The sequence below is a fragment of the Hyla sarda genome, chromosome 1 (assembly GCF_029499605.1).
Source record: "Hyla sarda isolate aHylSar1 chromosome 1, aHylSar1.hap1, whole genome shotgun sequence".
Taxonomy (NCBI): Eukaryota; Metazoa; Chordata; class Amphibia; order Anura; family Hylidae; genus Hyla; species Hyla sarda.
This window is the reverse complement of record NC_079189.1, coordinates 522,787,427-522,813,199: the sequence shown is the minus strand read 5'-3', so window position 1 is coordinate 522,813,199 and position 25,773 is coordinate 522,787,427. Positions and strand designations below refer to the sequence as shown.

At 38.9% G+C, this 25,773-nt stretch overlaps 1 protein-coding gene across 1 annotated transcript in view; it reads right to left on the bottom strand.

The window, feature by feature from the left end:
* EDIL3 (EGF like repeats and discoidin domains 3) overlaps positions 1-25,773 on the bottom strand; it is an 815,229-nt gene that overhangs the window by 352,061 nt on the left and 437,395 nt on the right. The window contains exon 5 of the mRNA XM_056538782.1: positions 10,749-10,930. Within this exon, the coding sequence (XP_056394757.1) occupies positions 10,749-10,930 (182 nt within the window). The remainder of the gene's footprint in view (positions 1-10,748; positions 10,931-25,773) is intronic.

Here is a 25,773-nt window from a genome sequence, read left to right as displayed (position 1 = left end):
AAAAGTCCATTTATTATCATGCATGTTATGTGATAGAAAGTAGCTAAATCCAGAAATGTTCAACAAGACATGATTTTAATTCTATTTACCACATTGCCCCATAGCAGTAATAAAACAGACGTGTTTCTGCTGAGGTTTCAGCTTATTCTGACTTTTATTGCTTGGCTTCTATTTCTATGAAGAAAATGAAACTTGACATGTGAGACTGGAGGCATGTTCTGCTGAAGTAGCCATATACATATACCCAAAGAAAGTTTAGAGTCTTGTAAAAACTTGTCTGTATATATTCTTAAAATGATGGCATTACTTCTTTTTTAACTAAAACAAACTTTGATAAAAAATTGTCACTTATAACCTTATTCTCTATAGAAAACTGTTCAGAACTTTCCTTTACTGTAAAATTAAATTAAATAATTATGTTGCTGTTGTTTTTGTGGCAAACCTGTATCTTGCTGTTTGATTCCACTGATACAATATACAAAGCGTCTTTAAAGTGCATGGATAATTCTCACAGTAATGTCCCAGTACAGACATAATGCATATAGTGACATCACTGTACAGGGGTAATGCACATAGTGACATCACAGTACAGGGATAAAGCACACTATAGAGAAAACATACACAGTAATGTCACAGTAGAAGGATAATGCACATAGTAACTCCACAGTACATGAATACTATGATGAAAAAAAACAAAAACACAAAGATGACAGTACAGTTAATGTATATTATTTCAGCCAAAAGAACCCAGAACAGAACAGGGATAGTTCACACGGTGATGTCATAATAAAGGAATAAGGTACACATTAATGGAGGACTCCAGCAAAAATTTACTTGTCCCCTATTCACAGGAAAGGGGATAAGTAGCTGATCGCGTGGGGGCCCGATCGCTGGTACCCCCATGTTCTCTGGAACGGCACTCAGTGAAGAGCGCGTGCTGCAGATGGCACACTCTCCACTGATTTCTAAGGGAGTGATGAAAAGACCCGAGTACAGCTTTCAGGCATCATCAGTGGTCCCATTGAAATCAATAGAGGGTGTGCAGTCTACAGTACACAACATGTGCTCCACACTGAGAGAGCTGGGGTCCTGTCCTGGAGATCGTGGGGGGTTCCCCATAATCAGATACTTATAAGTACATTTTTTGCTGGAGTTCTCCTTTAATGTCACAGTAAAAGAATGCTGTACACAGTAATGTCATGATAGACAGATAATGCTCACAATATTGTCGTGGAAGCGAGCACATGGTAGGTGTTTGCACTGGGGTGGTGCTTTGCGACGACCATTGTTGCTGTGGTGCTTTGTTTGTGGGGTGGTGTGGCCCAGAGCCAGGGGTTTATTTGGGCGACAGTGTGGCTGCCTGGCCATTGGGTCATTTCCCCATTGGGATTGGTATTGCAGTGGTAATGGTCGCCGCCCAGCACTAAGTCATATCAGGTGGCCTTGAATGTCACAAAAAAGGGGTGTTCTAGCACAGGAATTATGCTAGATGATAGTTAATGCACACAGAAGTGGCCAAACAAATATTCTTTGAGCTCTATAACAAAACCATAAAGGGGATGTCTGGTGGAATTTATTATTTTACAATTGTTCCCAGGCTGCCTAACAACATAACAAAAACATAGTTCCAGTATCAGGGCACCCATCCGCGGTCTGCTTTCCCCCAAAATGTAGAACATAGCATCTACAGCTGGAGGAGCTGACAGTACCATCAGGCAAATGCTGGCGAGGTGGGACAGTGCTGCCGCCAGTGATTGTCGAAGCAGAGCTGTAACGACACCCCGATTCTGTAAAGCAGACTATCGGTAGAGATCTGGATGGAGACAGGTTGTCCTGATACCTGACCCTACGAGGGAGAATAGGAAGGTGAGGCCATGTTTTGTCCAATGCATCTGCGGCATGTCAAAACACAGCGTGCAAGAGTTGGCCAATGGCAGCACAATCTTGTTGGTGTAACTATGACATTGCTAGCAGATTCCTGCATGCATTGGCCAATCACATGTATTGGGATTTCATAAGATCATGCCCTAAGTGGAACCCAATGACATTTTTTATGTCCCCTTCCATCATCCGCTGCCTTCACTATCTCCATCTCCATTGTATAGATAAGGTTTTTCACATGACCTTTAGCACTCAACATTCATGTCAAATGTCCACACTCGAAGTGAACTTAAATGTAAATCGAAACATGTACATGTGTGTGTTTAAAGAACATAAACTGCTTTGCATTTTGGTCCCAAAAGCAAAACCATGATGAAGGTTGAAAAGTTCTAGGTTATAAAGCGACTGCTTTATTGGATGCTATTTAAAGTCCCACTAGCATCCTAGCATCCTAGCATTATCCATCTAGTTCCCCTTAAATCTTCTTCGCTATGTATTTTATTTGAGCTAATCCAGTAGCAAATGAGAGTTTCAAAGAATGTGTTTAGTCTTTTGTGCAGTTTAAATTTGGTTTCCATAGCAACTAACCTTATTTGACACATTTTAACAAACAGTAATCTCTCGATAACTGTGTATACAAGAATATTTTCACTTTGCTTTACGTGATGATATCTGCCATATATACAGTATATAATTACTTTAAAAAAAAATATATATATATAGTACAGTTTTTCCTTTTTTCTTTAAAAAGGAAGTAATTCCAAATGGTAGCCTTAAATATCGGGAAAAAGAAAATATTGCAAAACAAAAAAAGCAAAAGGATCAGTCTTGGGTGAAAATACATGACAATGGGAAGGCCCATAACTCTCAAGATGTTAATATATATGCAGATTATTCTAATAAGTAGAAAAATGTAAAATGGTGATAAAGTGCTGTTAGGCTATTTCACCCTGTTGTTATGACACGGCAGTGTGACAGCCGTCAGGGTACCTGGGGAGAATAGCGGGAGAAAAAATATGGCAAGCACCGTCTTTTTCTTCCACTACCCCCACTAAAAAACAACGGCCACCCGACGGACCCCATTGACTATAATGGGATCCATTGAGTACCCATTTTATCCCATTGTGCCCTGTACAGATAACTGCCATTAAAGGCAAAAAATAGAGCTTAACGGTCGTTCTGGACAGATCACAATGGCAGTGTGAAAGTAGCCTTACTCTTATAGAGTATGGTTCCAAGGGGGAAGATGATACAAGGTGCTCCCCTTATTGGTTTGTGCTTGCAAACACAACACTGAAGTTCTTGGATCCGAGCTCTCGGAGTTGCAGGATGTTGGTACTAGATCTTCTAGGGAGCAGTAAGAAGACTTGGGGTATGGAGGATGGTGGGATTCATCTGGACCTGACAAAGAGTTGAGTAGTCTTCTGGAAATGCCTTGTTCCTACTTGTATTTTCAATAAACATTAACTGTTTCACTGCTACCAAGAAATTTTGCAATATTTGGTGAAAACGCAAGGCCTAAAGTCTGGCTTCAGGACCCCACCATCCTCCATACTCCAAGGATCCTGCCCAGCAAAGCACAGAAAAGCAATATTTCAACCCCTTCTAATGTAAGAATTAAAATGTCTGTACTGTATGCTTTGCTGGACACAATGAACACCAATTCCAGGGGATGCTGTCGCCGCGATTTTTTGGGTTCTTGGAGCAAACTTATCTCTTATATGTTTCTATGTCTATGGCTCTTAAATGCCAACAATCCAGATCTTCTTCTAGGTGTAACTTGAAGTTTCTGAGCCCTAATGAAAATATGTAACAGGGCCCCCAGCTGGTGTCATTAACAATACTGCTGTCTTTTTATTTGTGCAAAAAAAGAGAACTCAAACATAGAGCAATTGCTACTGATAAATATGCAAAATGTTATTGTTATATCCAAAAAGTAAAAAAACTTCACACATTTGTGACTAAATGCAATAAAGATAAAATACCATATGTGTACATATAAAGCAATACAAAATGAGATGTCTCAGATACAGCCAAAAACACGTAGGTGGATCAGGTGCAGTAATAGTAAAAAACTCAATGAATATATATGTAGTGAGGTCAGGGAATGATGTAATATGGCTCTTATTCAATAAGAAGTAACCAGGGGTCCAGAAAGGACCCCAGTATAATAAATGTGAAAGCTATTCGCTCTATCACATGATTGGTAGTATGAATAAGCCCAAAGTAAATCAATAATAAGTAGTTCAGTGATCCTCACTTACCCATAATGGATACCTGTAGCCACCGTCCCAACGTACGTTTCATCACCCGACTTTCTCAAGGGACGCTATCCAACTATGTATATGGCTCCCTTTTATACTGTGTTTGTAGATGATATTGCGCGCCGATTTGTGCAGTACGGCGCATGCGCAGGGTCCCAACCCTGATGTTATCGGCACTCACCGCCGCGTCACAGCCAGTGCCCGCAGGTCACGAAAATGTCACTTCCGGACCTGCGCGCATGGCCTTTTGATGCCCAGGGAGTCTGTGCCAGGAAAATGGCCCCGCGCATGCGCACAATCAGAAATTGGCGCCTTGTATTAGAAGTTAAACAAAGTCAATAAACAACAGGTATATTACCCTATCTGTACCTATAATTTGCAGTTTGACTAATCGAGCCTTATGACATCATTACCTTGACATCAATGTAGCCTCACATAGCAACCTATAACATAAGTCATGATATATATATATATATATATATATATATATATATATATATATATATAAACAAATGTACTAAAAATAACAAACAACAACTCATTTGACACAGGTTGGAAAATAATTACAACATTAGTTCAAATAATGAGTAAAAATACTCAGTCTATATGCGCTTATTGATTAGTTATGAGTCCCTGCATATAACCATATGTGGTTATTATTTTTGAGTGTATAAAATTGGGGAATTGTAATAAAAATAATGAAAGTATCAAGTGTAAGTAGAGTGTACTCTTTGCCATAATCATAACAGTGGAGTGTAATTTACACAAAAATTAATTGGTGAAAACAAAATAAGTGAAAAATGAATAAGAAATATATAAAAAAAAATATAAAGAATATATATATATATATATATATATATATATATATATATATATATATATGTGAAATGACTCTGGTGATGGTGTGTGATTAGTGATAATGATGTGACCCTCAATAGAGTTAATAAATAAATGTGAATACATTTATATATATATTAAAACCATCATAGGGATGGTAAGAAAAACAATAAAGTGTCAAAAATCGAAAAAATATGAGAAATCAAAGTGCTAAAAAACAAACAAATAATAACTGTGAGTAAAATGACAGTGAAAGTAACCATATATGGTGTAGTAGGGAATTATTGAATAACCTATATAATAACATGTGAATAAGATGTGAAATTGCAATCTGTAATATCATAGAGTTGTTAAAGACTAATAGGGTTGTACAATGTATATAAAAGTCACTATTTATATTGCATAACTACAAGATATCTCCTAGTAGCCATATAAATATATGACTAAATTAGTATATGGATAAGTCAAGGAGAGATATAAAAAAATAAACAATAATTAGCAAAATCATGATAACAGCTAGAATAAAATTGTATAATAATACTATTTATTGGCTTCATCTTTCACCAAAGTATAGTGCTTCATGAAGTAGGTGCATAGGCTGTTGTACAAAGTATAAAGGGAGCTGACTGATGTTACTGGAAAAAATTACCAACTGTTAAAATCTTCGAAAAATTAAAATTAAGGCAAATATTGGTACAAGATTTTAATAGTTGGGAATTTTTTCCAGTAACATCAGTCAGCTCCCTTTATACTTTCACTTTCATTTTACTCACAGTAATAATTTGTTTGTTTTTTAGCACTTTGATTTCTCATATTTTTTTCGATTTTTGACACTTTATTGTTTTTACCATCCCTATGATGGTTTTAATATATATATAAATGTATTCACATTTATTTATTAACTCTATTGAGGGTCACATCATTATCACTAATCACACACCATCACCAGAGTCATTTCACCTATATATATTCTTTATATTTTTTTATATATTTCTTATTCATTTTTCACTTATTTTGTTTTCACCAATTAATTTTTGTGTAAATTACACTCCACTGTTATGATCATGGCAAAGAGTACACTCTATTTACACTTGATACTTTCATTATTTTTATTACAATTCCCCAATTTTATACACTCAAAAATGATAACCACATATGGTTATAAGCAGGGGCTTATAACTAATCAATAAGCGCATATAGACTGAGTATTTTTACTCATTATTTGAACTAATGTTGTAATTATTTTCCAACCTGTGTCAAATGAGTTGTTGTTTGTTATTTTTAGTACATTTGTTTATATATATATATATATATATATATATCATGACTTATGTTATCCGTTGCTATGTGAGGCTACATTGATGTCAAGGTAATGATGTCATAAGGCTCGATTAGTCAAACTGCAAATTATAGGTGCAGATAGGGTTATATACCTGTCTTTTATTGACTTTGTTTAACTTCTAATGCAAGACACCGATTTCTGATTGTGCGCATGCGCGGGGCCCTTCTCCTGGCACGGACTCCCCGGGCGTCAAAAGGCCGTGGGCGCAGGTCCGGAAGTGACATTTTTGCGACCTGCGGGCACTGGCTGTGACGCGGCGGTGAGTGGCGATAACATTTGGGTTGGGACCCTGCGCATGCGCTGTACGGCACAAATCGGCGCGCAATATCATCTACAAACACAGTATAAAAGGGAGCCATATACATAGTTGGATAGCGTCCCTTGAGAAAGTCGGGTGACGAAACGTACGTTGGGACGGTGGCTACAGGTATCCATTATGGGTAAGTGAGGATCACTGAACTACTTATTATTGATTTAATTTAGGCTTATTCATACTACCAATCATGTGATAGAGCAGTTAGCCTTCACATTTATTATACTGGGGCCCTTTCTGGACCCCTGGTTACTTCTTATTGAATAAGAGCCATATTACATCATTCCCTGACCTCACTACATATATATTCATTGAGATTTTTACTATTACTGCACCTGATCTACCTACATGTTTTTGGCTGTATCTGAGACATCTCATTTTGTATTGCTTCATATATACACATCTGGTATTTTATCTTTATTGCATTTAGTCACAAATGTTTGAAGTTTTTTTAACTTTTTGGATATAACAATAAAAGTTTGCATATTTATCAGTAGCAATTGCTCTATGTTTGAGTTCTTTCTCTTTTTTTGCATAAAATAGTTTATGGAGCTATACTAATTTACTACTTATAGACCCCTAGCACCTAGTACATATCATGAAAAACAGAGTACAATATATATCTATCTGGTGCGGTTTATTCTTTTTGTGTCTAATTGTCTTTTTATTTGGCAGAGAGGAACTGGGTTCGCTAGAGCAGGGATTGGGCAACTCCCAGTATGTCCAGACAGCCGTTGGTTGCATGCTGGGAGTTGTAGTTTTGCAAAATTTGAAGGGCCACAGTTTGGAGATCCATGCCCTGATGCATAACATAGTCATGTTGCGGTTGGCCATGTACCATTCTTTCGAAGTGCTGCTGTTCACACACCATTTTATAAGCCTCATTTAGAGGCATAAACAGGTAAAATAACTGATCTACGATTACTCAAGGAGTTCTATTTAAGAATTGGAAAAAAAATTTCCCCCAAAAAAGCTCACATACATGTACACATGAGGGGAGATTTATAAAACCGATGAAAAGAAAAATTGCAGTTACCCATAGCAACCAATCAGACTACTTATTTAGTTTTTATAAAAGCCCTCTGAAAAATGAAAGAAGCCAACTAATTGGTTGCTGTGGACAACTGCACCACTTTTCCTCTGCAGAGGTTTTGATAAATTTCCCCTATGTTTTTTCTGGTGTTTTTTTTTTTTTCATCTATAGAGGAATAATTATAGCATGCTGCATATGGCCGACCACAACGTAACTGTATTGCAACTACATGATAGGGGTATTTATCATGATGTGTGCAATGTACATGTTTTTTTTATTTATTTTTTTACTTTGTTTCCTTGATGCATAAATGTGGTCTATAAATAAGGGACTTTTTAAAAATGATGAACAAATGATAAATAAATGACCACTGCAAAAAGACTTTTATGGTGTACACAAATGCAGTGGTGTACAAAAAATGCTCTATGTGAAAAGTCACAAAAAAAGTCACAAAACAGCTTGCTTCAACTTCGACTGTCCCCATCTAAATCAAATTAGGCCATGTTCACATCACGATTTAGTCACTGAGTACAATCGAGTACCGTCCCAGGCATGGGAGTGAATGTGCCTGTGCCCGCACAGATAGGATTTCATACCATTTAAACTTTAAAAATTGTATCTGTGTATTGGAAGCACTAATTGTGATGTGAATGCAGCCTTGTACATTAAAGAGTACCTGTTATAAAACCATATTTTCTAAATAAACTCTGATTATATTCCCTAACTACTCCTAATACCCCTCATGACCTTAAAAAAATGTTCATACCTTTCCCCTTTCTCACATTGTGAGAGCTCCCGGCAGGAGAAAGTGGGCGTTCCCCAGCAGGCACAACATCACTGAAGCCAGTGAGAGCTGTGCCTCGCCATGCCCCACACGCATTTCCTGAGTTTGGTCTCCTGCCAGGCCGGGAGGAGACCAAACTAACTGTTTGACTTGTGCAGGGAAAAGAACAGAGCCACCTAGTGGCCGTTTTTTCACATTGAAAACATTAAAAGGTTGAGATTTTTAACTGCAAGTAAATAGCAAAGTGTCTTATAATTACTGTTACCTTCTGCGCTCCGGCCGCCTGTGCTGGCCGGAAGCCTATTTACCTGTGATCTACTGCTGCCGGTGGGGCTGGGTTTCGCATCGCGGGACGTGCCCGCATGCGAATCCCAGTCCATCACTCACCCCAGTCCTCTGCCACCTCCTCTCTTGCCTCTCACCTCCGACACGCATGTCCCTGTCGCCTAGGGCATGCATGCGCCGGAGCTTTAAGATTTAAAGTGCCAGTACGCCCTTAATTATGTGTTCACCTGTGTCTCCTCTATAAGTTCCTGCTCCTCCCCCACATCCTTTGATCTTTTTTGCCATTGAGAAAACATTACTGTGTTTTACCTTGCCTTGTTACTGACCTGCTGCTACATTCCTGACCTTGCTCCTGTGCCGCCTGCCTACTGACCTCCTGCTTTGTTCCTTACCACGCACCAGTGCAGCCTGCCAAGACCTTCTGCTATCCTGACTACGAGTTGCTGTTCTTCTTCTGTACCGTGAATCTCCTCAGTCACCTGTGTGGTCGAGTCGTGCCAGGGGTAGTGACCTGGGTGCCGCCTGTTGCAGCAAGTCCATCCCGCTTTGCGGCGGGCTCTGGTGAAAACCAGCAGCACCTTAGACTCCACTCCCTGGTACGGCCTGCGGCATCTGCCACACAAGTCCAGCGGATCTATTACCCACAGTATTCCTGTCTACTGAACAGTGAGTGTTACAATTACATAAGGAACAATATATTAAAAGTTTAGTTTGATGACAGCTGCAAAAAGTCAACACTATTCAGGTTCATGTAAATGTTAGATAATATAGAGAGCATTACTGGAGAATTTTTATCAGTTTAATATCTTGGACATGGTTGCTATTACTACCCACATGATACTGATAAATATGTCACTTGAGGTGCCCTCCTAACTGTGCCCGATGCTAAAAGTGTACCAAGGATGCACTAATGATTTGGATACAATTGAATATAGTTAGATCTTAAGATGCTAACTTAAGATGCTTGGAGGACTAGGCAAACATCTGGGGCTCTGCAATACTACGGTTTCACAGGATGCTCCTGACAAGAGTAAAGAAAGGTGTATGAAGAAAGACGGAGCAGACATGCCAGTCAGCTAATAGTTAGGCATTAAACCAACAATTTAACAGGTATTTCTGAGAGACATGGAGAAGGAACAATCAGCAGGGAAGACATATATATCAAATATCATTGTTCACAGGCTTACAAAGGCAAGTCTTCATGATCAAAAGAAGGCTAAAATTAAAGCACAGCAGATGTACATTCTGCTATTTAACAGATGGCAACGACAAGGTGAACAAAGGTATGACTAATATACAAAGATAGAGAAAAGATTATGATTTATAGATTTATATGGTTGTAAGATGGATAAGTAATTCTATGTACAGCATGAAAAGAAGTGAAGATAGAAATTAACAACTAGCACAATGTAAATGCCTTGTGTTTCAGGTCAACATATAAAGCACTTGCTCACAACTACAGTATTACCTAACAAAACAACAAGACAATCTAAGCACTATTGCTGAGATTGTGACAGGATAACTGAGCCCGGGGGTGAGGTGTTAACAGCCCATATGGGAGACCTCGGTCTTTATAACGAGTCTGGCAGTGCTGGGGACCAAAAACATCAAATCAACAACTCTCTCTAGTACAAACCAAAAGGATTGCCCACACTCACCGTTAAACATCAGACTTCCTGCTCCAACATGGAATCATCTGCTGACCCAGTTCTAGACTTGCTTCAGAGCACTCATAAGCGACTGCCGGCGGTTTTGCATGGTGTGTGCTTCTTCCAACCTCGAGACCGGAAGAAGCACACACTGCTCGAAACCGCCGGCAGTAGCCATGTTGGAGCAGTAAGTCTGAAGTTTAACAGTGAGTGCGGGTAACCGTTTTGGTTCGTACTAGAGAATACTAAAGTATTACCTAATGTTCATCTTATATTAAACAATTAGACTCTTATGCAGACTATTTAATTGTAATATATTACAATCTAATAATTTCCAATGGGTCATAGACTGGGTCTTACCTGGATCCAAGGCCATCGGTCATTTTCTGCTGAAGTCCAAGCATTTACAAGACCTTTTTTATTAAGTCTTGCAAAATATGGGTACCACTTTTGTAATCCAAAAAGAGCCCTGTGGGTGGAGGATGCTGTTATTTGCTGGTTGGAAATGATCCCTCCTTCCATCCCGAGAGGTCCAGAGCATCCTGGTAAACAAGGAAGCAAGATGAGATATATTTTAAATGTATATGAGTTATATGTCATCCTCTAGATTGATAGATCTTATACAATACTGTGTAACTAAATGCTTATGATTACAATTTTTACTATTATATTAATACTACTTTAGTACTAATACTTTAGTACTAATACTACTCTTCAAAAATTCTGAACAATAGAATTTCTACAAGGCCTTGTTCCTACAGGGCAGATTTTTTTATTTATATATGTATTACATTTTTTTTAAAGAAAACCAGAAAATCAAAACCAGAAGACCAAAATCCCAAGCAGAGGAAAATTTTCAAGAGAAGACCTAGGCTATGTTCACTCAGCAGAATTTCTGTGCTTCTGTTGAGATTTCGCTGTGCCAAGCTGGCAGCGGATTCATTTATTTTTTATTTTTATTTTTTTTGCAGTATTTCAAAATTCAGAGTCCCATTGACTATAATGGGACTCTGTAGCAGAATTTCACAAAAAAGGATTGACATGTTTATTCCTTTTGCGGAATCCGGAATGCAGAATTTCCACAGGAAATGAGGAATTAACCCCTTAACCCCTTAAGGACACATGACATTCTCATACGTCTCCATTTCCGAGTCCTTAAGGACACATGACGTATGAGAACGTCATGTGTTTTACCGGCCCCATGCAACCATCTGGAGCGGAGCCGGTGCCCGATGGCTACTGAAATCGTTCAGCAGGCATCGGGGCATATCGCCCAGGGGGGTCATGATGAACCCACATATCGGCGATGGCCGCAGATCGCTGGACAATTCAGTCCAGAGATCTGCGGCGGATTCAGGGTCAATCGGGTCCCCATAGACCCGGTTACCCGGAATTATTGGCTGATCGGGGCCGTCCGAGACGGCCCCGAACAGCCAGAGCCAGCAGGGGTGAGGTGGCACTGGTGCCACCTCATGATCGCCCTGATTCGTCGGCCGGATTACCGGCCGACCAATCAGGGCGCCTGCTGCGGGTGTCACTCCCGCAACCCGCTCCGCCCCTCTTCCGGAGGACGTGAGCGGGTGCGGGACGTGCACCCCGGGTGCTGGGGACCCCGATCCCCGGCGTCCCTGTTGGGATCGGGGCCCCAGGAGCAGCGGCGGCGGCGACGACAAGGGACTGACCTGCGCGGCGAGGATCGTTGGAGGTGAGTGACAGCCTCCTGCTGTTGCTTAGCAACAGCTCCCATCATGCAAAAAGGGCATGCTGGGAGCTGTAGTTATGCAACAGCAGGAGGCAGACCACCACAACTCCCAGCATTCCCTTATGGGCATGCTGGGACTTTTTGCAACAGCTGGAGGCACATTCTTTCTATGGAAAAGTGTACCTTCAGCTGTTGTATAACTACAACTCCCAGCTTGCACAATCAGCTAAAGTGCATGCTGGGAGTTGTAGTGGTGCATCTGGTGGTTGCACAACTACAACTCCCAGCATGCCTGTAGGCTGTCGGTGACTGCTGAGAGTTGTAGTTTTGCAACAGCTGAAGGCACACTGAGTTAAGTAGCAAACCAGTGTGTCTCCAGCTGTTGCATAACTACAATCCCCAGCATCCCCAGCCAAAGTAGTATGCCTCCAGCTGTTGCATAACTACAAGACCCAGCATGCCCTTCCGCTGTCCGTACATGCTGGGGGTTGTAGCTTTTGCAACAGCTGAAGGCACACTGGTTGCAAAACACTGAGTTTGTTACCAAACTTGGTGTTTCACAACCAGTGTGCCTCCAGCTGTTGCAAAACTACAACTTCCAGCATGCACTGATAGACCGTACATGCTGGGAGTTGTAGTTTTACAACAGCTGGATGTCCCCCCCCCCAATGTGAATGTACAGGGTACACTCACATGGGCGGAGGATTGCAGTAAGTATCCGGCTGCAAGTTTGAGGTGCGGCAAAGTTTCTGCCGCAGCTCAAACTGCCAGCGACAAACTACTGTGAACCCCCGCCCGTGCGACTGTACCCTAAAAACACTACACTACACTAACACACAATAAAATAAAAAGTAAAAACACTACATATACACACACCCCTACACAGCCCCCCTCCCCAATAAAATTGAAAAACGTCTGGTGTGCCACTGTTTCCAAAACGAAGCCTCCAGCGGTTGCAAAACTACAACTCCCAGCATGCACTGATAGACCGTGCATGCTGGGAGTTTTAGTTTTGCAACAGCTGGATGTCCCCCCCCCCCAATGTGAACGTACAGGGTACACTCACATGGGTGGAGGATTACAGTAAGTATCCGGCTGCAAGTTTGAGCTGCATCAAATTTTCTGCCGCATCTCAAACTGCCAGCGAGAAACTACTGTGAACCCCCGCCCGTGTGACTGTACCCTAAAAACACTACACTACACTAACACAAAATAAAATAAAAAGTAAAAAACACTACATATACACATACCCCTATACAACCCCCCTCCCCTCCCCAATAAAAATGAAAAACGTCTGGTACGCCACTGTTTCCAAAACGGAGCCTCCAGCTGTTGCAAAACAACTACTCCCAGTATTGCCAGATAGCCGTTGACTGTCCAGGCATGCTGGGAGTTTTACAACAGCTGGAGGCACCCTGTTTGGGAATCACTGGCGTGGAATACCCCTATGTCCACCCCTATGCAAGTCCCTAATTTAGGCCTCAAATGAGCATGGCGCTCTCACTTTGGAGCCCTGTCGTATTTCAAGGCAACAGTTTAGGGCCACATATGGGGTATCGCCGTACTCGGGAGAAATTGCCTAACAAATTTTGGGGGGTATTTTCTGCTATTACCCTTTTTAAAAATGTAAAATTTTTAGGAAAACAAGCATTTTAGATAAAAAAAATATATATTTTTTTACATATGCAAAAGTCGTGAAACACCTGTAGGGTATTAAGGTTCAAATTACCCCTTGTTACGTTCCCCGAGGGGTCTAGTTTCCAAAATAGTATGCCATGTGTTTTTTTTTTTTTGCTGTTCTGGCACCATAGGGGCTTCCTAAATGCGGCATACCCCCAGAGCAAAATTTGCTTTCAAAAAGCCAAATGTGACTCCTTCTTTTCTGAGACCTGTAGTGCGCCAGCAGAGCACTTTTCACCCCCATGCGAGGTGTTTTCTCTATCGGGAGAAATTGGGCTTCAAATTTTGGGGGGTATTTTCTGCTATTACCCTTTTTAAAAATGTAAAATTTTTGGGAAACCAAGCATTTTAGGTAAAAAATATATATATATTTTTTTACATATGCAAAAGTCGTGAATCACCTGTAGATTATTAAGGTTCACTTTACCCCTTGTTACGTTCCCTGAGGGGTCTAGTTTCCAAAATGGTATGCCATGTGTTTTTTTTTTTGCTGTCCTGGCACCATAGGGGCTTCCTAAATGCGGCATGCCCCCCAAAAACCATTTGTCGCTCCTTCCCTTCTGAGCCCTCTACTGCGCCCGCTGAACAATTAACATAGACATATGAGGTATGTGCTTACTCAAGAGAAATTGGGTTTCAAATACAAGTAAAAATTTTCTCCTTTTTACCCCTTGCAAAAATTCAAAAATTGGGTCTACAAGAACATGCGAGTGTAAAAAATGAAGATTTAGAATTTTCTCCTTCACTTTGCTGCTATTCCTGTGAAACACCTAAAGGGTTAATACACTTACTGAATGTCATTTTGAATACTTTGGGGGGTGTAGTTTTTATAATGCGGTCTTTTATGGGGTATTTCTAATATGAAGACCCTTCAAATCCACTTCAAAACTGAACTGGTCCCTGAAAAATAGTGAGTTTGAAAGTTTTGTGAAAAATTTCAAAATTGCTGCTGAACTTTGAAGCCCTCTGGTGTCTTCCAAAAGTAAAAACTCATCAATTTTATGATGCAAACATAAAGTAGACATATTGTATATGTGAACCCCAAAAAAATATATTTTGAATATCCATTTTCCTTACAAGCAGAGAGCTTCAAAGTTAGAAAAATGCAAAATTTTCATTTTTTTCATCAAATTTTGGGATTTTTAACCAAGAAATGATGCAAGTTACCATAAAATTTTACCACTAAGTTAAAGTAGAATATGTCACGAAAAAACAATCTCTGAATCAGAATGATAACTAAAAGCATTCCAGAGTTATTAATGTTTAAAGTGACAGTGGTCAGAATTGCAAAAAACGCTCCGGTCCTTAAGGTGTAAAATGGCCTGGTCCTTAAGGGGTTAAGGACCAGGTTTTTTCCCGTTTTTGCACTTTCATTTTTTCCTCCTTACCTTTAAAAAATCATAACTCTTTAAATTTTGTACCTAAAAATCCATATTATGGCTTATTTTCTGTGCCACCAATTCTTCTTTGTAATGACATCAGTCATTTTACCCAAAAATCTGGGGCGAAATGGAAAAAAAATCATTGTGACACAAAATTGAAAAAAAAACAAAACACCATTTTGCTACTTTTGGGGCCTTCCGTTTCTACACAGTACATTTTTCGGTAAAAATTACACCTCTCTTTATTCTGTAGGTCCATACGGTTAAAATAATACCCTACTTATATAGGTTTGATTTTGTCATACTTCTGAAAAAAATCATAACTACATGCAGGAAAATGTATACATTTAAAATTGTCATCTTCTGACCCCTATAACTTTTTTATTTTTTTGGCAAATAGGGCGGTGTGAGGGCTTATTTTTTGCACCGTGATCTGAACTTTTTAGCGGTTACATTCATATATTGATCGGACTTGTTGATCGCTTTTTATTCATTTTTTCATTATATAAAAAGTGACCAAAAATACACTATTTTGGACTTTGGAATTTTTTTTGCACGTACGCCATTGAATGTGCGGTTTAATTAATGAAATATTTTTATAATTCAAACTTTTCCACACGCGGCGATACCACATATGTTTATTTTATTTTTATTTACACTGTTGTTTTTTTAAATGAAAAAAGGGGGTGATTCAAACTTTTATTAGGGGAGGAGTTAAATGATCTTTATTCACTTTTTTTTTAAACTTTTTTTTTGCAATGTTATAGCTTCCATAGGGGCTATAACACTGCACACACTGATCTTTTACATTGATCAATGGTTTCTCATATGAAAACAGTGATCAATGATTTTGCTGCTTGACTGCTCATGCCTGGATCTCAGGCAATGAGCAGTCATTCGGCAATCGGACACCAGGAGGCAAGGTAGGAGACCCTCCTCATGTCCCAGAGCGGTTCAGGATGCCGCAATTTCGCCGGGGAAACCAGCAGTGATTTACTTTCACTTTAGACGCGGCGTTCAACTTTGAACGCCGCGTCTAAAGGGTTAATAGCACCCGTCACCATGATCATTGCCGCCCACTATTAACCACGGGTCCTGGCCATTGTGGCCCCGCGTTATAGAAAGGGAAAGGACTCAGGATGTACCGGTACGTCCTTGGTCCTTAAGAGGTTAATGCAGCGAAAAGTTGCCGTGTAAATGGGACAGTGAAAACTCCATTCCACACAGTGTTAACTGCATGTTGCAGAATTTTTCAAGCTGAATTTTTCTGCTGGATTCCACAAGAAAATTCCACCATGTGAATATACCCTTAGGTTATGATAAATCAATCTTTTTATAGAAAAAAAATTGCAAAATGGGTAATAGTTTTCATTGAATTCTATTGAAATCAAAGGGAAAAAAGTGTTTTATACAACATCTATTAATTTTAAGACCATCATTTTTATGGCCATAAGACAATTCCTGTTTTTGGCCATTTATGGCACTAAATGTGGCCATGAATATGCTGTAAACTATTCAGGTTTATACATACAAGGTTATATGGTATGATCCCTGATATGACTCTATTGTTTGGATCAACTCTTGTCTTTGGGAGATTTAATAATAATAACAATAGAAAACAAACAAAACTGCATTGGGTGATCAAGCAGATCAAAGGCTCCAAGTGTATTGTATCCAGGTAGCCTATAGATAAGACAGAAGCCTTCACCTTCTATCTAATTTCTCTTTTGTAGGGGTCCCTCTGTCCCTTTCACTGGACTTAGTAAAATGTATTACAAAGTCTTAGAATGGACAAAAGTTCAGCATTACGTTAATTTTGGTTATAATGAGTATTAGTTATTGCCTTCTATCCCTCGTAAAAGTAGCAAAAAAGGAAGAGGTGTTGTTTAGGAGCCAATAACGAAATCTGGGTAGTTAAAAAATATGTTCTTAGAGCATATGAGACGCAGCTGAAGTCAACATAATTCCTAGCATAATAAATGTAGGTTAATAAATGTATTTTGTAATTAGATTTCAGTCATGATTTACAATTTCATTTATAACAATAATAATAATAACAGCATTTTCCATTTGAAGAATTTTCCAATCCACTATGACAAGTTCACTTTAATGCATGGTGTATTTTACTGCACATTATAATTTGCACAAATGACATACCTAAATTAACATAAATGTTAACACTGATACAGCTGGCGTATTCATAAAAAACATGAAAAATCGATAAGTCTGTGTACAATCCCCAGGAAAAAAAGCATTTTGAAAGAGCACCAGTTCTTCATCTATTTTCTAACAAATGGCTTTTATGGTATATCTATTGTATACAGCATTAAAGGGGTATTCCAGGCCAAAACTTTTTTTTATATATCAACTGGCTCCGGAAAGTTAAACAGATTTGTAAATTACTTCTATTAAAAAATCTTAATCCTTCCAATAGTTATTAGCTTCTGAAGTTGAGTTGTTGGTTTCTGTTTAACTGCTCACTAATGACTCACGTCAAGGGAGCTGTGCAGTTCCTATGGGGATATTCTCCCATCATGCATAGCTCCCGGGACGTGACATCATCATTGAGCAGTTAGACAGAAAACTTCAGAAGCTAATAACTATTGGAAGGATTAAGATTTTTTAATAGAAGTAACTTACAAATCTGCTTAACTTTTCGGAGCCAGTTGATATATATATAAAAAAAGGTTTTACCTGGAATACCCCTTTAAGGTCTAATTGTTAGGGTTAGGCCACCAAATAATAAGGTTCTCCATTTTAAGTTCAATAAAGGCCATGTATGCCGAATCATTCTCTATGAAAGTCTTTGAGAGATGTGAAAATGCCAAACCTTGTTGGAGCCAATGGATATTCCACAAGTCATTTATTTTAAAATGTTTGTAAATTTGTAAATTATTTTTGCAACAACTACTATCTTATATTATAGTCCATTATTTGTTTTATTTATAGCAACTTTATGAACTTCATAACCTTGTGAACAAATAACCTTTTGAAAGATGTCAGATATATGTTCGCTGCAGATTCCCTAGAAATATGTTGCCTATATATGTAATATAAATGTATGCAAACAGTTATCTGGCCCAATTACTCCCATGAACATGCAGATTGGCCATCTGTGCACTATAGTAGAAAGTAACAAGTGTCTTATTAATGCCTGCGGCCCTTTTTCTATAAATCCCATGTTTTTACCAAGGTCAGATGTCAGGGAAACATCTGGCAGTCCCCAATAACTGTTAGATTTTTGTTGGTCAGTATTGGAAATTTAATATTTATCTGTCTTTGGTCTCATTTAAAGCTACATATGTGTCCTTACTTTTCTGTAAATGTAATATTTTTAAATATATTTTTCAAGTTTTATAAAGTGATATCCAGACACTATCGCTAAAGGTGCCCATACTACTTAGACTAATAACTGTCTAAAGTTTATGGTGGCCTCTTGACCTTCTCCTGACAGATGATGTTGGTGGAAAAAAGGGTTGGGCTTCTTGGATTTTTACCGCCAAACCCTGATGTTCTTGTAGAAATAAGCCAGCACCAGAGCTGTCTGGCAGCAGCTCACCCCATACTAAAGAGGAAACACAAGTGATTAGCCTCACCATACTGAACGTTCATGTGTATGTAAAGGTCAGGAGAAATGGATGTAGGTAAAAAAAAAATTTAAACACTGTATTCCTAACATATCCACAAGTAAATCATAAGAATTGGGAAACAATCATAAGCTGTGATGGTTGGGAGAAAGGGGTAAATGAATAAAATAGGTTGGTCACCAACAATGTAATTTTACCCCATGGTTAATACATTGCATTGATATGAAGGGAAATTCTATCTTGTTCAATGCCCCCCCTAGAAATGATAAAAACTAAATAAGTGATCGGGTTTAGACTGGGCTTCCTTGGACCAATGTATAAGCGCAGAGCAAGCTTTTTTGTTTTCCTTTTAGTTTTTTTTGACAACAACCTCTATTTATCTGTGATCAAACTATAAAAATTAGACCCTAGTGTGAAAAGGTTGGTTCTATATAGGGTTGTCTGCTGGTGTCTGCTGATCTTTAGGGGGTGGCTCTTGTATCAGAGCCTTTGCCCACTAGAAAATCCTCTGATACTCCAACTCTAAAAACAACAGTAATCAGGTTGCTAATAACAAAAATAATAATAATAATAATAATAATAATAATAATAATAATAATAAATGTTCTACGGTACTTCTAATGTCTATAATCCTTTCCACCAGAGGTAATAGAATTGTCAGATTCTTTAGGCTTCTAAGGCCGATATTTATCATTGTCTTTAGACAGTTTTTGTGTCTAGAAAAGGTGCAAAAAAGGAGCCTTTTTTTAGCCTTTTGGTTTACACATTTCTGCTTATTTTGAGTTGCAATCCACTGATTTTGGCAATACACATGATATGGAAGGGTTGTATGAACTGTGCCTTTATGTAAAAAGGTGCAAAAAAAGGTGCAAAGCCACTAAAAAGTCTCTAAAACTACACCAGCCCAGACTAAGTTTAGCTTTTTGGTGTATGTGAAGAGAGAAATTTCAGAAAATGTGTACCTGCTCAAAATTTATCAAATGCTCGGTGACCATTTAAGACATTTGGTGCTCCTACACATTATCAGCACACAAAAAAAAAGGTGTAGAAAAATGCTTCACTTACACCTACAATGATAAATGCCGGCCTAAGTGTTTAGACCCTGACCGATTAGTAGAACGTGCCGGGTGAAGTACATATTTAGCCCATTCTCTCCCGAATCTGTATCACATGATCTCATAATGTAAGTTTATGGGACCATCCTGCTCCCATACACATTGAGCGAGGAGCGATGTAGCCACACACTTCTTTCTCTGCTCAATCTTCTAATCAGTCAGAGTCTGAACACTTAGATCCCGAATAATAAAACTTTTGACCTATGAAAAGTTTTTATAATGATAGATACACTTTAGGGTTTTATTTGTCATTTGGAGCCTTCAGAATAAGTCCTTTTTAAGCTAAGATGGCCAGAGAGGTCTAATGTTTTAGCCTCATTAGTGCAGAGGGATGTTATAGGCACCTGCAGAGCACTTCTAAAGATTATAAGATCTCAATACTGCACAAAGACACGTTCCTGGTGTTATAGACCACTTGCTGAAGTGAAATATATACCCTTATCATGGGGTAACGAATAGAAATGAAAACATTATCTTTGTTCACACTTAAAAGGTTAAATATAATAACAAAAAAGTAGATCTCAAAATCAAAAGGTCAACTTTGGTGGGTTTTGTGGGCTGCAGGCTAAAAATTGAGAGATGAAGAGTGAACTGTCTGAAACAAAATGTAGATTTCCTGATATCCTGCATTAAGTAGAAAAGATGAAAAATGTGATTTAATGTAAGGTGAATCAGTGCTTGTTCTATGCTGAAAGTAATAAAAGGAGAATATATTCTCCTGCTGTAAAATTCGACAGAACAAATCTTTGAGGTCAACGTCAAGCAGGCAGCTTTACTCTTCTGCTAAACCTTCAACCCTGCCAAAATGATACGATATATTCAAAAAAAGTAAGAAAAAAGGTTGATCATGATAATTTGTGAAACCAGATATCCAGAGGCAATCTGACATCTACATCAGAAAAGACAATATTATGCCATTTCTTTATGACTCAGCAAAAACCCATATGAGGTAGTTAGAGAAACTAAAAAAGTTTATTTTGCGAATGGTGCTAAATTTAAATTTTTCTGTGCTTGTCTAGTGATCTGAATGCTGCATTTAGTACTTAATTCTACATATCTCAATCAAAAATTAAGATTTCTTTATTGCTTTTACTTCAAATATGCTCTGAAAAAGATATGTCAATAAAACGTTAGACATCCTGCTATCTTGGCTATGACTATTGAGGTTTTTTTTACTGTAAAAACTTGTTTAAAATGCAATACAATGTAAATTAAGCCATATGAACCTTAAAAAGTACCTATCATGATCTACACTGTCCCTAACCCCCCATCTGTCCCTGATCCTCACTGACACTATCCCTGTGTTTCTTTTCATTTAAACCCCCTCTTTTTACCTGATTTATTGTCTTCTTGGCTCTCATTCAGCCGTCCTAGTGTAAGGGAGGAACGGACGTGGCCCGTCATCATGGCTGTGAACACAGCACAGCCGGCAGCTCTGAGTCTTCTCCTATCTGTTTACAAATGCACATGCAGAGAAAAGGAAGATCGGAGCTCAGATAGTAAATTGATTGTGGGTATACAGTAAGGCAGAGTCAGGAGTATGCCCTGCTGTGCTATGAGCACAGTGCTGGCTCCTGCTTGTCTGATTGACAGGCAGGGAGAAGCATTGAGCTTGTCCATGTCCCGGCTGCAGTCTGAGATTTTGGACTCCAGCATGAGTCTGAAAACTATAAAAAGGCTTGCGGCCAGGACTGGTAGGGAGACCCCTAGTGGTCATTTTTTCAAAGTGGCAAATGAAATAGAAAGAAGTATATTTTTAATAACATTCAATTAGAAAGTAAGTCAGCATACATTAATCTATAATATATCAAAAGTTTTTTTAATGAAAGGTACCCTTTAAAGGTCATTCTCATCTAGTAAATGCCATCACTTTATGATCTGTGGAGGATAGACTTCTGAGACCCTAACAGATCCTGAGAATAATAGGGCTGTATCCCTCTGTCTCCTTTTCCCCGTGCAACCACATGGCGGTGCCTAAATGGGGTTGGTTGTTATTCCCTGCAAAGCAAGTGTCCAAGGTTTGGCTGGACAGTAAATAAATAGTGAAGAGATGTAGTGCTAAATTAGTGCTGTGGGCCCTTCATTCTTAGGACCCGTCCCAGAGATCAAATCCCCTTGCAATAAAACATCTTACAAAAAAGCACCTACCACATTATATAATTAGGCAGCAGGGATTTATATATTACATTTATTTTAAGTGGTCTTCTGGTGGCACAAAATCTTTTTTTTACTGACTGTGCTTATGTGTGCTATAACTATGTGTGCTATTAAAATAAATCCATGCTCACCTGCCCGAATCCCCTACAGCTGCCATTCCTTGTTCCTTAGACAGGTTGTCCACACACTGAATGCCTACTCAGTCAATCCTCATATGAGGCGGGTCACCTCTAAGGATGGTGATTGGCTGAGATGGAAGTTCCTGCAGGGAGAACACATCATAGGAAGCAGGAAGATGGTGGGAGGAGTTGTGACCAGGAGCTGTTGGGATATCAATTGTAGGGATTGGATCAGGTGAGTATATTTTTTATTTTATTTTTTTCAGCACTCATTTTTATATAGACTTAATAGAGTTCATTTACTTCCATGAGGAGTCTATGAGCATTAGTTCTACAGATCCTAAAGTTCACCTCCGGTAATCCAGAGTTTAACAGTCCAGTATTGCACCTTCCGTATGTTCCAGTAATAGTGGGGAGTTCAACAGCAGGGAATTGGAAGTATACTCCCCTAGTGGAAGTAAGGGAATTCTATAAAGTCTATGAAAATGGTGCACTGTATATGAACATGGTGCTGTATGTGTGGAAAGGTAACATCCATAAGCCCTATTGAGGACATTTACTATCTGCATTTTCAGTTGACCAGAATTTAGAAAGACCAATAGACCTTATAATAAATCCCAGCTAATCGTAAAGTGTGACATGAAATTGTCATTTAGTACACAAAACTGAGTACTTGGTGTGCATGGTACACTTTTAAAGTAGTGATGCTTTATTCGCAAATATCGCATATTCGCGAATTCGCGAATATTCGCAAATATAGCCCTATATATTCGCAATTGCGAATATTCGTTTTCTTTTTGTTTTTTTCACAGTACACATCACAGTGATCACCCCTCTCTGCTTCCAGCTTGTGTGATGTAAAGAAGGCTCTAATACTACTGTGTGAGACTGGCGTACAAATTTTCGCTTATGCTAATTTTTTCATGTGCTAATTTTCACATATGCTAATTTTCACATATGCAAAATTTGCATATGCGAATATTACGAATATGCTAATTTAGAGAATATATAACAAATATTCGTCCATATATTCGCAAAATATCGCAAATTCGAATATGGCCTATGCTGCTCAACACTATTTTAAAAGAGAGAGAGCTATGAGTAAAAAGCAACTAAAAGTGGTTAGATTAGTTCCCTGTTTTGTGAAAAATGACTATAGGAAAGAGGCTGTGAAGACTGAAGATGGTGATCAAGCCCCAGGCTCAAGTTTGGAAACCACTACAGGATCTATGACCAAACTCACATAATGAAGTTATAGGTGAAACCTTCTTTTAACCCCCTTTTAGGCTGTGCACACACAGAACATTTAATTATCAGCACTGGCAATAATTATAACACAATTTTCCACTATTAACAGTAACAAATTTGTGAAATTGGGGTAGAAGTGTGGTTAAATTGTGGCTGTAATTAAAATGAACACAGGGTTATTCAACAATTAAAAACGTATCTCTATTCCTCCGGATGCAGATTCTTAGTCTATATTGGTCATATGGACTGTCTTTGTGCACATTCTTTTATTAAAGGGGTACGCCGGTGGAAAACATTTTTATTTTAAAATCAACTGGTGTCAGAAAGTTAAACAGATTTGTAAATTACTTCTATTTAAAAATCTTAACCCTTCCAGTACTTATCAGCTGCTGTATGCTCCAGAGGAAGATGTAGTTCTTTCTGGAGTTCTTTTCAGTCTTACCACAGTGCTCTCTGCTGATAACTCTGTCCGTATCAGGAACAGGATACGCAGGAGACGTTTGCTATGGGAATTTGCTTGCACTCTGGACAGTTCCTAACATGGACAGAGGTGTCAGCAGAGAGCACTGTGGTCAAACTAGAAAGAACTCCAGAAAGAAATACAACTTCCTGTTGAATATACAACAGCTGATAAGTACTGGAAGGATTAAGATTTTTAAATATAAGTAATTTACAAATCTGTTTAACTCTCTGGCACCTGTTGGTTTGAAAAATAGTTTTCCATCGGAATTCCCCTTTAAATCAACTGGTGTCAGTAAGTTAAACAGATTTGTAAATTACTTCTATTTAAAAATCTTAATCCTTCCAGTACTTATCAGATGCTGTATAATGCAGAGGAAGTTCTGACACCTCTGTTCATGTCAGGAACTGGTCAGAGCAGGATAGGTGTATTATGGGGAATTGTTCCTGCTCTGGACAGGTCCTGACATGGACAGAGGTGTTAGCAGAGAGCACTGTGGACAGACAGAAAATAAATTAAAAAAGAAAAGAACTTCCCCTGTATTATACAGCATCTGATAAGAACTGGAAGGATTATTTTTTTTAAATAGAAGTGATTTACAAATCTGTTTAACTTTCTTGCACCTGTTGATTAAAAAAAAAAAATTCCACCAGAGTACCCCTTTAACCCCTTAACGACGCAGGACGTATATTTACGTCCTGCGCCGGCTCCCGCGATATGAAGCGGGATCGCGCCGCGATCCCGCATCATATCGCGTCGGTCCCGGCGCTAATCAACGGCCGGGACCCGCGGTTAATACCACACATCGCCGATCGTGGCGATGTGCGGTATTAACCCTTTAGAAGCGGCGGTCAAAGCTGACCGCCGCTTCTAAAGTGAAAGTGAAAGTGACCCGGCTGCTCAGTCGGGCTGTTCGGGACCGCCGCGGTGAAATCGCGGCGTCCCGAACAGCTGATCGGACACCGGGAGGGCTCTTACCTGCCTCCCCGGTGTCCGATCGACGAATGACTGCTCCGTGCCTGAGATCCAGGCAGGAGCAGTCAAGCGCCGATAATGCTGATCACAGGCGTGTTAATGCACGCCAGTGATCAGCATTAGAGATCAGTGTGTGCAGTGTTATAGGTCCCTATGGGACCTATAACACTGCAAAAAAAATGTAAAAAAAAAGTGTTAATAAAGGTCATTTAACCCCTTCCCTTATAAAAGTTTGAATCACCCCCCTTTTCCCATAAAAAAAATAAAACAGTGTAAAAAAAATAAAAAATAAACATATGTGGTATCGCCGCGTGCGTAAATGTCCGAACTATAAAAATATATCATTAATTAAGCCGTACGGTCAATGGCGTACGCGCAAAAAAATTCCAAAGTCCAAAAAAGCGTATTTTGGTCACTTTTTGTATAATTAAAAAATGAATAAAAAGTGATCAAAAAGTCCGATCAAAACAAAAATCATACTGATAAAAACTTCAGATCACGGCGCAAAAAATGAGTCCTCATACCGCCCCGTACGTGGAAAAATTTAAAAGTTATAGGGGTCGGAAGATGACATTTTTAAACGTATAAATTTTCCTGCATGTAGTTATGATTTTTTCCAGAAGTGCGACAAAATCAAACCTATATAAGTAGGGTATCATTTTAACCGTATGGACCTACAGAATAAAGATAAGGTGTCATTTTTACCGAAATATGCACTGCGTAGAAACGAAAGCCCCCAAAAGTTACAAAATGGCGTTTTTTTTTCGATTTTGTCTCACAATGATTTTTTTTCCGTTTCGCCGTGCATTTTTGGGTAAAATGACTGATGTCACTGCAAAGTAGAATTGGTGACGCAAAAAATAAGCCATAATATGGATTTTTAGGTGGAAAATTGAAAGGGTTATGATTTTTAAAAGGTAAGGAGGAAAAAACGAAAGTGCAAAAACGGAAAAACCCTGA